At 37.6% G+C, this 14,371-nt stretch overlaps 1 protein-coding gene across 1 annotated transcript; it reads left to right on the top strand.

Moving 5' to 3' along the window:
- The first annotated feature begins 242 nt into the window (after positions 1–242).
- On the top strand, positions 243–14,221 carry TBATA (thymus, brain and testes associated). Its single transcript, XM_025173693.1, is given in 6 exon segments — positions 243–459; positions 1,946–2,094; positions 5,221–5,379; positions 11,460–11,621; positions 13,233–13,392; positions 14,196–14,221. Coding segments are annotated over 6 exon segments (873 nt in total).
- The last annotated feature ends 150 nt before the right edge of the window (positions 14,222–14,371 follow it).

The raw sequence follows: 14,371 nt of genomic DNA on the forward strand, positions 1-14,371 counted from the left end.
TCATTAACCAACTCAATTTCACTTTTGGACCAGGAGTGGGCAACCCATAAACCATCCATACTTGGATGTAGCCCAGAGAGCTTGCCAAAATCAGTGGCAATGCAGGTTACTGCCAAATCTCAGCAACAAAGCACCTAAGCCACATTGACTGTGTGGCTTAGAACAACTAAAATTTAGGACTCTGTTGGACCCCAGAATATTATGACCTTGCCATTATTTGTTTTAATTTAGGAACCGTGGTTATGCTGATTAAAAGTGAAATACAGAAGATTCCAGTTATGGACATTGTTGCCCTCTTAGCCAGGAACCTGAAACAAGTCACACTAGATTGTCCTGACCGGTTCCGTGTTCAGGCTTTGAGGACCCATTTGAAAAACTCTGCTCTACTTGGCAGTCTCAGTCATCACTCTTTGCTCTTACCACACAACGCCAACCCTCACCAAGTAACCCATATCCATGGTAAGCATTTTAAAGCACCCATCCTATGCTCAACTGTCTCAAACTTAGGGCAAAACTCAGGTATGTTTTTATTCTCTGTATTTTGTAGTATAACAGTAACTTAGTAGAAAAACACTTAAATGGCAGCACCTAGCTGACCTTGTTCAGGCTTGGAAGCTAAGCACAGGTTGGCTTGGTTAGTACTTGGGTGGGAGACAGTGGGAAATACCAGGGCTGTTGGACTAAACTGGGAAGTCAAAGTATTTCCTGTAGGAAAGCAGGGTCAAACCACCTCTGTGCTATTCTCAAGAAAACCTCTGTAAGTCACCAGGAGTCAAGCCACAACTTGAGGAAGACTTAATTTAAAAAAGAAAGAAAATAAGTAGTTATACAATGTTGCAGTGCTTTTGAGGAATTATATATTGACAAAGCACTTTTCATTTGAGCAAGATGGGCTAAAGTCTACCCTTTTGAAAAATAAATGTACACCAGTGTTTTCATGTGTTGCAGCTTCTGAGGAAGAATGTTAGGTTAGTAAGCAGTGGAGATGTTCTCTAACTGAAGGTCTGCCTTTACCAGCTTGTTCCCTCTAAACATGTGGGGATGCCAGAAGTCCCCCTTCTGAAGAGTCCAAAGGTGGGGGAAACCATCAGACTCTCTCAGCTTTACAAATGGAGAAATGAGGAGTGGGGAGAGGAAGGTGGGAGTTGCTTTAATGAAAGTAAAGTTTAAACACAATTGTCTCCTGTTTTTTCTCCACCACAAATGGTTTCTATTTGTACCAGTAGAGAGACTACCTGAAGTGGCCTTGAAGATGGAGGTTCTGTGCCAAGTGATGGACTACAGACTTCCCAGAATCTAGCATGCATGATTCTGAAGGTCACCACTATGAAGTACAGTAGCAAAAAAATCAGGAGTTTGGTGGCACCTTTTCCAACTAACACATTTTATGAAAAGACATAAGCTTTGCGGAGTTGCGGTTGCATGCCTTCTCCTTCTTCCCTTTCTGTAAATCTCAAATCTGGAAAGAATTTGAAACAGATTCCAGAGAGAAGGTCATGCATACAGAAAATGTGCAGATAACTAACTGGATCTTACTGAAACTCTTTCCAGAGTAAATTCAGGTTTTTTGACCCAAGATGTTGAGTTGCAATTTGTGTTAGCCCCAACTAGCAACAGGAGGTTATCTTTTCTCATGGATTAAACAAACACCATGTTATTACAATACAAATATTAACGATCTTCGCACAACAGATAAATTAATTCAGGGCTAGAATATCTGTGTCACTCCTAACTATTGCTTTGTTTATAGTGACTGTCTGTATTTCTTTCTCTCATCTTTTCTTTAACCACTCCCCTCTTTCTCCTCCCTCTCTCTTTCCTGTAAACTGCTGAGTGTTTGTGTAGATCATCAGATGAAACAGCCTGTGATCCATGGAAGTTTATGCAATTTTAAATCCACAAGGCTCTTTGTTGTTTTGTTTAGAGATAATTTCTTGTTTTGCAGGTCTGAATGGTGTTCCTAGTTGCATAGTTAATGATGAACAGTCAGAGAAGATAATGATAAAAACTCCTATTAAAGCTTCTGTTTTGAAGATGCCTGCGGTCCAAATGCCAGTTGGTGATCCACTGCCTATTCCAGTCCCCAAGCTGTCAGTAGGTTAGTATGGAAACATATATGCTTTGTTTAGGCATTGATAAGTTATTCTCTTAACTACCACCATCACCAGCAATGGACAGTCCAGCACATCTAGAGGACACCTGATTAAGGAACAGCACAGTAATCAGGATATTGTAGTTAGGACTGGCTTATGTGAACCTGGGATCCACCTTCTTCACACGACTATGCATTGTTTCCCCACTAAAAATGTAAATGGGAAGCAATAATTTGCAACTGGTAAGGATTGTACTCTGTGCCACCACAACTCTTTTCTGCTCCTTTTCTCATTCAACCCAGTTATATCAGCCTATGAGGATGTTTGCAGGAACCTCTGCCAGGTTCTAGGAGGCATTGTCCATAAATCCATAAGAGACCTAACTGAAGCAGATTTGCTGAAACACGACTTGGTGAAGTACTCAACCTACATGCCATATGTGATCCACAATACCCATTCCATAGTCTCCAGAGCACCCTAAGATCTTATCACCTACATGCAGAGGCAAAAATCCCCCCATACTAATTTGTTGGTTGGTTGTTGTTTATCATTCTAGAGTTCTTAAGTCATTCCAAGCCCCCAGCCCAAGACTGCACTACTAGCCATTTCTCCTGTGGCCCTTGAAGTTTGAACCATTGATTTATCTTCCAGATTGCCCAGCTATGAGAAAATTGCCCATCCATGTGCTAAATAGGCAATGTGATAAAAGTCAACAGGCTTAATAAGAGACTTTTCTTATATTTGAACCAATATAAGAGTAGTGGAAAACATTTAACTTTTATTGTCCATCCAGTCATCCATCTCACAGTTCAGCAATTGACTGAGATGTGTAGGTCTAATTATTTACCAGAAATAGTGTATTATTTAAAGTGATGGATTGGAGTGGGGAGACCCAGATTCTTGTTCTCCCTTAGACAAGAAAGCTCATGGGTTGCCAACCACCCTCTGTTAGCCTCAAATCAGCATCAAGCTTTGCAACAAGCCAGGTTGGGGAAAAAACCAACATTGCCTCACCATGCATTTATGGTTTTGCTAAGTCAACTACGCAAGCCCATGCAAACAAAGTGAACCCTATAATGAAGCAGGACACAACAGTAGGAAGTGTGTGTGTGCGTGCGTGCGTGTGTGTGTTGAGAAATCTTTTATGCTGGGAAAGGTGGAAAGAAAGAGAAAAAAAGGACAACCAGCAACAAGATGGATGGACTTGATTACAGCAGCAATGGGTGCACCATTGGAAGACCTGAGGGACCAGGCTGGGACGAGATCCTGCTGGAGAAATCCTGCTATGTCAACGTTGACTTGATGACACATGATCAAGCAGTAAGTGGGCACAATGTTATTAAAACTCCACTTTACTAAGGAATGAGATCAGCTGTGACTGTGGGTGAAAGTAACAAGTACAATGAGAAGTAACTATGCTGAAGCTTGGACTATTTCTACAGGGAATTGTTTCAGAATGTGGTTAACTGTGTCAAATTCCTCCCTCCAGATATGCTGTAATTACAATGCCCAGAATTTACTTTTAACTAAGGATCTTGGAAATTATAATTCAAAAACTCTGGAGAGCACCAAATTTGGAAGGGTAGGAGGTTGGTATAATACCTTATTAGTTGAAACTAGCAGGGTTTAAACTGCTGGGCATGAAACTCCAAACAGCCTTCAGAATTAGGAACACAGGCTTTCCAATTCTGCTTCTTTGAGGCAAAGAAAGATAAGTTAAGCAACTTCTGGCCTTCTAGCCATCTAGCTTCCTGGTACAGCTGAAATTATTCTTAGTGAAATAATTAAATCAGAAAGAGTCTGGTAGCAGCTTTTCTGAGTAACAAATTTTTATTAGAAGTCATAAGTTTTCATTACCTGTGGCTCACTACACCATATGCATATGAATGGCTAAACTGATGTAGGCTTTAAAAGGGGGCTGAGGTAAGGGGGAGGGAAAGGGAGGTTATGGAGATGCAAGTTACACATGAAGCAAATGACAGGTACTTCATCAATCAGAAATTGTAATGAGTTAAAAACCCATTGTGTTTGTTAAGACCTTCTGAAATAGCCTGGAACCTTTTGAATATGTGAGTTTGGCAGTCTCTCACTCTAATACTGGCATAGTTCCATTGTTCTAAAACGGGATCTTAACATCTGTCATGGAATCTCCTGGGAGGGTTAAATACTACTTAGTCTTTGTTTTTACTTCGGATGTCAAACATGTCCATTAATTCTTTTGTGCAAAGTTTGTCCCATTTGTCATACATAGAATCTAGAGGGGCATTGCTGGCAGTTCGTGGCATGTATTACTTTGGAGGAACAGTATGTAAAAGTGCCTCTAATCTTGTGTGTGAAATTGTTGGAGCCTGGAATGGTGCTGTTGGTGTAAATGTGGGAGCAAAGTAAACATCTGAGTTTGTTGCAGGGTCTGTTTCCCATGTTCTATTGTTTTTTGTTGCTTGTGAGAATGTGTTTCAGGTTCGATGCTTCTCTGTATACAAAGATGGGCCTGCTATCCAATGTCTAAGAAAGTGCAGTGTTATTGTCCAGTAGTGCTTATTAAGTGAGTGGCTTATGCTGTGAGCTGAAGATGACAATGTGGTCTGCCTTTTAATAGATCCTCCCTGGGAACTGATCTGGCCGTATTGATTTGTCTGTTGATCTTGTTGGGGGAGTAGGTCAGTCTCCTGAATGCCTGGTTTAATTCCATTAGTTGAGCATCTCTGTCAAGTGGGTCAGAACAAATTCAGTGCTGGCACAGAGCCTGGTTATAAATGACAGATTTGGTAGTGTGTTCTGGGTGAAAGCTGGAAACGTGTGTCTGTGTGTCAGTCTGTAGGTTTCTTCTATATCGTGGTGTTTATACACTATATCCACTTTGTAGTTTTACTGTGACATCAAGGAAGTGGATTTGTTCTGTGGATAGGTCATGGCCAAGGTAGATGGTGGGGTGGAAGTTGTTGAAGTCATGGTGGAATTTGGTGAGACATTCTTTTTCATGGGTCCAGTTGATGAAATGTGATAATGAATCCTAAGTAAAGGAGGGGTTGGAGGGATTGATAAAGTGTTGTTCTAAGTCAGCTATAAAGATGTTAGCATATTGAGGAGCCATATGTATGTTCATGTCTACGCCACTTATTTACAGGTACATGTCATTGCCAAAGGTGAAATAGTTATGAGTGAGTATAAGGTCACACAGTCGGCTGGCAAGGGGTGCGGTGTTGACATCAGTGATGATGTTCCTGATAGCTTGAAATCCATATTGTGGGAAATATTGATATATAGTGCCATTGTAGCTAAATTGGTATAGCTGACAGCCCAATCATCTCTCTCTTTTTTAATATATATCTCCCTTGTTACAGTATCTTCCTCTTGTAATTTCAATATCATTTTCTTTTCTTTTTCTTTTTGCAATTTGTATGCCAAGTACTTCCCTGGTTTATTTTCAAACTCAGAAACATTTTGTTTTGCATAATTCATTTTCATTTCCATTTCTCTTAGTGTTAACATAGATAATTGTCTCTGCAGAAGCTTAATTTGTTGAGAAATATTTACAATATCTTCTCTGGAAACTTATTTAATTCCTCCTTATCTCATCCAAAATAGCTTGTGTTCTCTCTTGCCTCTTCTTTTTGAGTATAAAGTAACCCCTTATGAAAGCTTTGCTTGTGTCCCAAACCATTCTTACATCTGTACCTTTATTAAGATTATTTTCAAAAAATTCTTTTAATTTCTTTTTACAGTCCTCCACTATTGCTTCTTTCTGTAACAGCATTTCATTTAACCTCCATCTGAAAGAACTGGGTTTATGTTTAAAAACCAAACTCACTAGATTATGATCTGAAAAGGTCTTTTGTAATATCTATGAACCTTAGTAGTCAAATTCTTCAAAATCCAAATCAAGTCTATTCTCGAAAAAGATCTACTGTATGCCTTTCAGAAAAATAAATATAATATCTTGAATTGCCATGTTTATGTCTCCATGCATCAATAAGCTCTAAATTGTCCATCAAATTTAAAAAAAAAACTTTTGATAGCTTACCTTGTGTAGAATTATTATTATTATTATTATCCAAAAAAGTAAGGGAGCATAAGAAAAAGAGAGTAGCTTCTGACTTCCCTTGGTACAGGTATAAGTAGAAAATGTATTCGCTTCTTACTCTAATATCTAAAAATTTACATAATGAAAAATAATTTTTAATCTAACCTTCAGAAAAATTCCTAAAAATTAATCTGTTTGGATAATGCATATGATTTGTATATGATAGAAGATTTTGTATATAGAAGATATTTCTATAACATCAAGCAGCAAATCCCAAAATCAAAGTTGCATTTTTTTGAGTATCAAGCAAAAGTCTAAGAGTGGTTTCCAATCAGAGACAAAGTTAGACAGTGCCCTGTCTTTGAGCAAAGCAGTGAGTTTTGCCATCTCAGCCAATTCCATTAATTTCAGTGTCCATTCTTCAGCAGTAGGTATTTGTATATCTTTCCATTTTTGCACATATAAAAGTCTCGCCGCAGTTATCATATAAAGAAATACATTTTGATGTTGTCTTTCCACTTGTTTATCCATCATACCTAAAAGAAAAGTCTCTGGTTTCAACTGCAAATCTATTTTCAAAATCTTTTGAGTCAAAGTATATATCATATTCCAATATTTCTTAGCCTTTTCACAAGTCTGCCATAAGTGATAGAATGTGCCTTCACATTGATTACATTTCCAACAGACATTTGAGATTCCTTTATACATCTTTGACAATTTATCTGGTGTCAAATACCAACAGTATATCATTTTATAGAAATTTTCTTTTAACGTATAATTAAGAGTAATCTTTAACCCTTTATTCCACATATTTTCCCACTGATCCAACATTATGTTACATCCAGTTTTTTCCCCATTTAACCATACAATCTTTAACATATTCATCTTCCAAATTCACCTTTAACAAAAGTTTATACATTTTAGCAATAAGATGTCCATTGTTAGTACACAAAGTATATTCAAACTCAGTTTTCTCAGTGGTAAATTCATAGTTTTCTTATCTAATTTAAATCTTTCCAGCAACTGTGCGTATATAAACCATTAGCAAACAAAACCTTCTGATTCTAATTCTTCTCTCTTCTTCAGGTTAGGTTCTCCTTCAGAAAACGATAAGAGAGTTGCATACGTCAACCATGGTTGTTTAACCATCATTTCTCTTCTATAAAAAGTTTCTTGAGGTGACAACCATAGAGGAATTTTTGGAGACAATTTTACCTTATATCTATTTCAAATTCTCAATATAGAACATCTGATAAAATGATTCTTAAAATCAGTGTTAGCTTTCACTTGGTCATACCGTAAGTATTCATGCCATCCAAATCTTAACTCATGTCCTTCTAATTCCAGTAACGTGTTTTGTAAAGTCATCCATTCTTTCATCCATACCAGACAACAAGAATCAAAATATAACTTTAAATCTGGAAGACCTAACCCACCTCTTTCTTTGGCATCCTGTAATAGTTTATATTTTATTCTTGGTTTTTTACCTTGCCACACAAATTTAGAAATATCTTTCTGCCATTGTTTAAATGGTACATCATTTGTCAATATCGATATTGTCTGAAATAGAAAAAGCATTCTAGGTAAAACATTCTTTTTAATTACTGAGATTCTACCTAACAGTGACAGTTGCAATTTAACCCATCTTAATAGATCCATTTTAATATCATTCCAGACTTTGACATAATTATTTTGATATAGCATACAATTCATATTGGTCAATGTAACTCCCAGATACTTAACCATTTTTTCAATTTTAAAGCCAGACTTCTTCATCAATATTTCTTGATCTTTCATAGGCATATTTTTTTATATTTATTTATATGTCAAATTTATATCACCGCCCAACTCCCCCACAAGGAGGGACTCTGGGCGGTTCACAACGAAACTTATATTCTTAACCAATATCTTTGTTTTTTGTCTATTTACCTTAAATCCAGCAAGTGCACCAAAATCTTTCAATTTCTCCATTAAACATTCAATTCCATTTTGAGGTTCCTGTAAAATCAAAACTAAATCACCTGCAAAGGCTCTTAATTTAAAGACTTTTTTTTTTTATTTGTAAACCCTTAATATTCACATCTTGTCTAATATCTCTATTAAACACTTCCAAGACTAATTAAAAGTAGAGGAGACAGGGGACAACCCTGTCTTGTCTCCTTTTGTATCTCACATGGTTTTGTAAATTCATCGTTAACAATAATACTTGCCTTTTGGGAAGCATGTATCAATTTAATCCCTTGCAGAATTCTTGCCAAAGTCCATATCTTCCAAAACTTTAAACAGGAACAATCAGTTCCAATTATCAAAAGCTTTCTCTGCATCCAAAAAAATCAGTGCTGCTTGCTTTTCATTCTGATGTTGTAAGTATTCTATTATACCTAATACAATACTTACATTGTCTCTCAGTTGTCTTTTAGGTAAGAAACCACATTGATCTTCATATATAAAGCCTGATAAAATCTTTTTCAATCTCTCTGCTAATATTGATGTAAAGAGCTTATAATCGTTATTTAACAAAGAGATCGGACTGTAGTTTTTAGTCATAGTTGGATCCTGACCCTCTTTTGGCAATAACATTATATTAGCTTCCTTCCAAGTCTCTGGTATTGCTGAGCCCCCTAGAATAGAGTTCATCACCCGCTTAAATGGTAATAACAGTTCATCTTCAAAACATTTATAATAAGAACTTGTTAATACATCTGGTCCAGGGGATTTCCCTATTTTAGCCTTTTTGATAGCTTCTGATATTTCAAAAGTAGTCACAGAATTGTTTATAATTTGTTTTTGAGATTGTGAGAGTTTTGGTAAATGTTGGGGTTTTTTAGATATGTGTCAATATGATTTAATGAAACTTCTTGTCTTTTGTACAGATTTGAAATAAGTTACGAAAAGATTTTTGGATGCTTACATTATCTGTGAATGTAGCATTTCCTGCTTGTATTTTCATTATCATTTTCTTGTCTTTCTCCTTTCTCAGCTTATATGCAAGCCATCTCCCTGGTTTATTTGCAAATTCAAAATATTTTTGTTTTGTAAACTTTAACTTTGTCTCTATTTCTTTTATAGTTAACATAGATAATTGCTGTTGTAGAAGCTTAATTTGGTGCAGGATATCAGTATCTGTTGGTGTTTGTAGTAAACTATCTTTTTTTCTCTTGATGTTTCCTTTTAAGTTCCCAGTTGTATTAAATGAAGTAACCCCTCATCACTGCTTTACTAACATCCCAAACAATTTTAAAATCTGTTCCTTTACCCAAGTTGTTATTCAAATATTCATTTAGCTTCTTTTTACGTTCTTTTATTACTAATTCTTTTTGCAATATGGTTGTAGTTAGGGGTATATATACAAAACAGATTTTCTTTTCTCTTTTCTTTTCTTTACTGCTCTCCTCCTTCTCCTTCCCCTTCTCCTACTCCTCCTTCTTCTTCTTGTTCCTGCTGAGATAAATTCTTCACCCAAATTTTTGTAAGTCAAATATTTTATATCTTTTTTCTAATATGCATTTCTTGTAAGCAAATTATATCTTGTTTTAATTTTTTTCAAATAATGATTTTTTCCCCCTCTTTTGAGGAGCATTTGCTCCATTTAATGTTAAGCATTTGTAATCTATAATCAGGCCAAAATTTTAAAAAAGTCAGTACGTGTAGCACCTAATGCAGTATCATCCCTTTCCTGTTGCACCTGCTGAAGTTTTTGTGTAGTCTTATCCATTTGTATTGTCTCCAGTTCTTCTTTGATTTTTCTAGACAATCTCTCACTTTCTGCACAGAATTCAGTCAAAACCTCTGCTGTTTGAAAGTAAAAATCACTCCTTCCAGTTTGTCCTATCAAAATGGAATCTTTTTCTGTTGAAATCTATCAGTAAGAAAGAAGTACTCTTTTCTCTTAATGCAGCATTCTAATCAGAATTTCTTTAAGCACAATTACATCTGCATTATCAATCCATCTTGTATTAAAATGCTGCTGCAGAACTTGGTCTCTTATCTTCTTCCTGACAAAGCACACCAAGACATCCCTTGGAACTTTTCTTAATTTCACAGAACTTGTATTTATTCTATAAACTTTGTCAAGTTCTGCCTCAGTAGCCTCTTCATCCCATTTCAAAAAAATCCATAAAGCTTTAATTACCTTTTCACTAATGTCTTCACCCGGGATCACTCTGAATCTCAAGCAAAATTCCTTCTCTCTCACCTCCAATAATGCCAGATTATCTGAATCTCTTTCCATCTCTCTATAACTTCTGTCTTACTTTCCAAAATTTCCACTTAGCATTAATTTGTTTTATGTCTCTAGTCATCTGTTTTACAGAGTTTTCCATCGTCTTAACTTCTTCTTTCATCTCCTCTTTCATCTTTACAAGTCTTTCATCCATCTTCCCTTCAAAAGCTGCCAATTTAGTATTAAGTAATTCAGACAACTTTTTGCCTAACTCCTCAAACATTTTCTGAAGCAATTCTAGTGTAATTCCTTTTTCTGCAGGTTGCTCTAACTATCACCTCCTCCTTTCTCCTGTTTTTGCTGCTTTTCTGATGGTTGCCATTCTAATATTGTAATCCAAAAGTGAAAGTGTCTCAATTTCAAGAGGGAAAGTAAAAGGCAGGCTTCCTCCCCTCCCCCCCCCCCCCATTTTGTCTTTCTCTGTCTTTAATACTTTCATCTCAAATGGCACTCTGTAGTTACAGTCACTGTCGCAATCTGGCTCATATGAACTTTATCTTTATTTTGTAAAATCTACCATAAGCAACCAAAGCTTTATCTTGATGATCAATCAGTTGCAGAAAGCGAGGAGGATTTCCCCATCAATTGTCCATCACCAGTAGATGGCTCACAAACCTCATTTATAAATCAAGAACAAAAAAAAAAAAAGAAGAAGTCATTATAGCTGTATTGACAGGAAGGAAAAAATCCAATATTTGTAGAAGCAGTACCTCTCCTAGGCCAACTGAGGATTTTGTAATTTTGCTCTACTGTATAAAGTTGTGTTGTAGCACTTAACTTATGCGAAGTCCATGCAGATTACTGCAGTGCTGATATTTACACAGCCTCTACAAGCAGCCCTATCGGGAGCAAGTTTTTTTCCAAGGAACACAGAATATTATAGTTGTGCGGGTGATGATAGAACAAGGGTGACAGGGAATGCAGAGCCCTTTCTCAGCCTGGATCCTGGTGGAGATTATGGGGTTTATAGTTCAACATATCTGGAGATGGCTGGAATGAAATGCTTGAAATCCTGAAAAGAAGCACTCTGTGCTGTGTTATTTTCTTGCAGTACCATGTGTTCTTCTGTTTCTGTTTTATGTTCTTTCTGATGTCCTGTTATCTCCCACTGGATCTGAAGGCAGACGAGTCTCAGAGAGAAGCACAGGCCTTGGAAGAAACTGGATGTCTCGTTCTACTTCCCTCCCGAGCCACCACTCGCCATTTATTCCATTGCATGCCCAGAAACAATGCTAAAAATAAAGGCAGAGATGCTATCTTCTCTCTCCAGAATCAACTGATAGCAAGCAAAGCCTAAGCACAAGAGTAACCATCGTTTGTTGTCGTGCTAACATACAACCAATCATCTATGACATAGATTTAGCACTTTTTCATGTGCAGAGGGTCTGGAAAAGCCAGGAAATTAAATAGCTGGAAAAGTAAGGAGATGTACTAAGGATTTAAATCAGATACATAACATTTGATCAGGCATTACTGGGGAAGTAAGATTTGATGTGTAAACAATAAAAAGTAGTACTGCAACTGAGTACTTAATGGCTCTTTTGTTTCAAACAGATACACATACTTTCTTCACCCAGCAGCTTAGTGTCATCCAGATACATGGGTCTGCAGGTCCCAGAATTCCTCTGGCCTTGATGGCTGGGAATTCTGGAAGTTTTCAACCCAGTACAACTAAGAGCACCACACTGAGAAAGGCTGATCTAACAAATTGTTCAGTTTCATATATATTGGGGGGGGGGGGAGTTCTTAAAGTACTTCATAAGAGGTGATGCCAGAATGAATTCTGGTGATGAGAAACTGTTGGTAGGATGTCTACAGGAGGATGTTCAAAAAGTCAAGATGGCAACTGTGACCACTTAATAGAAGCCCTACCCCATTTTTATGAGAATTGCACCACCATCTTGACTTTTCTTGACTACCTCTGCAGACACCCTTGACTATTGCTCAGCAGAAATTCTGAAAAACTTTGAGAAAACTTAAAGAAAAATATCACTGTACTTTGGAAGGGAAATTGCAAAAAAACTAGCAGTCCCTCTCTGGAACACCCTCCATTGGACTGTAGTCAAGTGTAGGCATCATACAGTCTTCAACCATTTCTGGCTGGTGGGCAATCCAGGATTTTGAGAGCATCTGATGAGCACCTCTCAAAAAATGTCTCACCATGGGTTGGGTCTTGCTATTCACAAAACAGCTGCAACAGGACAGTTGGCTTCCTGCTGTTCTTCCTCACCTTCATCCATGGCCTCCTTATCACTCTGGCTTCCCTTATCTCCCCACCCCAGACAGATGGGCAGACTTCCAAAGTGCTGGACTGCATCCATCCCGCATTTTCATTTTCTGTGGATGTGTCCCTTTCAGAGCCCAGAGGTATTACTGGAAATGAAAATGATGCTAGGAATGGATGCCATCTCTGGAATGCTTTTCCATGGCAGCAAACTCAAGTTTGCTGTACTGGACAAGTAGTTTCCATTCCCATCTTAAATGTTTTCTTTACCTCAACTTTTCAAACCTTTCAGATACCGTGGGTCACTTCCGCAGTAGTGCTTTATAGCAGCTTCATTTCCTCTTGGTTGCATCATTTAGCTATTCCAACTTCACCCTATTCCAACTTCCTATTTTATTATTTGATATATATATATAGAGAGAGAGAGAGAACATGGGAGGGAAGAATTCACAGACTCTTTGGCAGCCATGCTGGGGAACCTAAGGGTACAGCATCCTATCCAGATTTTATGCAATCTCCTAATTTCAATGTCTGCCTGAAGAAGCTGCAGTGTGGCAAGTGGAAAGATTCCATTCAGTGGGTACAACCAAATGGTAATCTGGACAAAGTCCTCCACAGTGTAACAGGGACTCAGATAAAACTGAGCCCTGTGTGTATTTAACTTCTTAGCTGTCTACTGTGAAGGTCATTGTGACCTGCCATTCTACCCTTTCCAGCATCCTCTTCTATCAACACTTTTTGGAGCTGCTTTGTTAAATCCTACAGACTCACTCTGTGGCTGTGATTCAGCTGGGGCTGCTCACCACTAGCCACATTGGTGAACAGAATGGTGAGTGTAACTTTGACTCTGACATTTGGAAATTGTGATTGCTCCTATTATGCAATTTATGTACTTTTACATCAGTTCTCCACACTGGGATACTTAGGAAATCCAACACAAAGGATGCATGTTTGGGAAACATTTCTGAAATGCATGTTCACATTTTCCATGGTCACAAACCCAGATTTGCGACCCTGGCTATCCTGGACAAGGAGTTGCCATCAGTCCTAGTTTTCTGATCTACCTCAACCTTCCAGATCATTCAACCTAACCAAATATTATGAAATTTCTGCACTAGTGATTTAGAGTATTGCCACAGCCTCTTTGTAGCACATTTGGGTATAGCTGAAATGAAGTAAAGCCTTGCTGCATTATGATTATTTGGGCAGAGCAATGATTGGCTGACTCTAGAACATGCTATAATTCAGTAGTGTGGAAATTACCTTGGATCACAGTTCCAAGAATTGGCATCTAACCATGCTTTCTGTGTGTTGTAGAAACAAGGTTCCTAGAGAACACCACTGAAGGGAAAGCTGGTATATGCATTGAATTCTACCCAGACAGATTTATTTTGTTCCTACTGTAAGAAAAGTCTTGGAGTCTGAGAAAGAAAAGAGAGTATTTCAAAACATGACAAATGGAGAGCAGATGGGGATTTCAATTTTATCTGGTCAAAGAACTGTTAGTCCTTCAATTCAGCAAACCGGGGGGGGGGGGGGAGTTCAAACAATCCTCTAATAAATTCACTCATAAATGAGGACTGGGTGTTTCCTTATTCAGATTCCAAGATTCCTCACTTTTTCCTGTTTCAGGGACCTTCTACACTTCACAGAAATAGGTAAATGGTAAAGCAGAAATGCTCAATTTCTTTCTGTGCTAAACTGTTTATTTCTTTCCTGAATGTGCTAATTAAGCTTTATTGTATCCTGTTATTATTTCCCTGAAGGAGCTAAGAAATTCTGTGTACCTTAGCCATTTATGCCTATCC

The sequence above is a fragment of the Python bivittatus genome, unplaced genomic scaffold (genome assembly GCF_059951505.1).
Source record: "Python bivittatus isolate LINGU-HERP-01145 unplaced genomic scaffold, Pbiv_v1 ctg000400_np1212, whole genome shotgun sequence".
Classification (NCBI taxonomy): Eukaryota; Metazoa; Chordata; class Lepidosauria; order Squamata; family Pythonidae; genus Python; species Python bivittatus.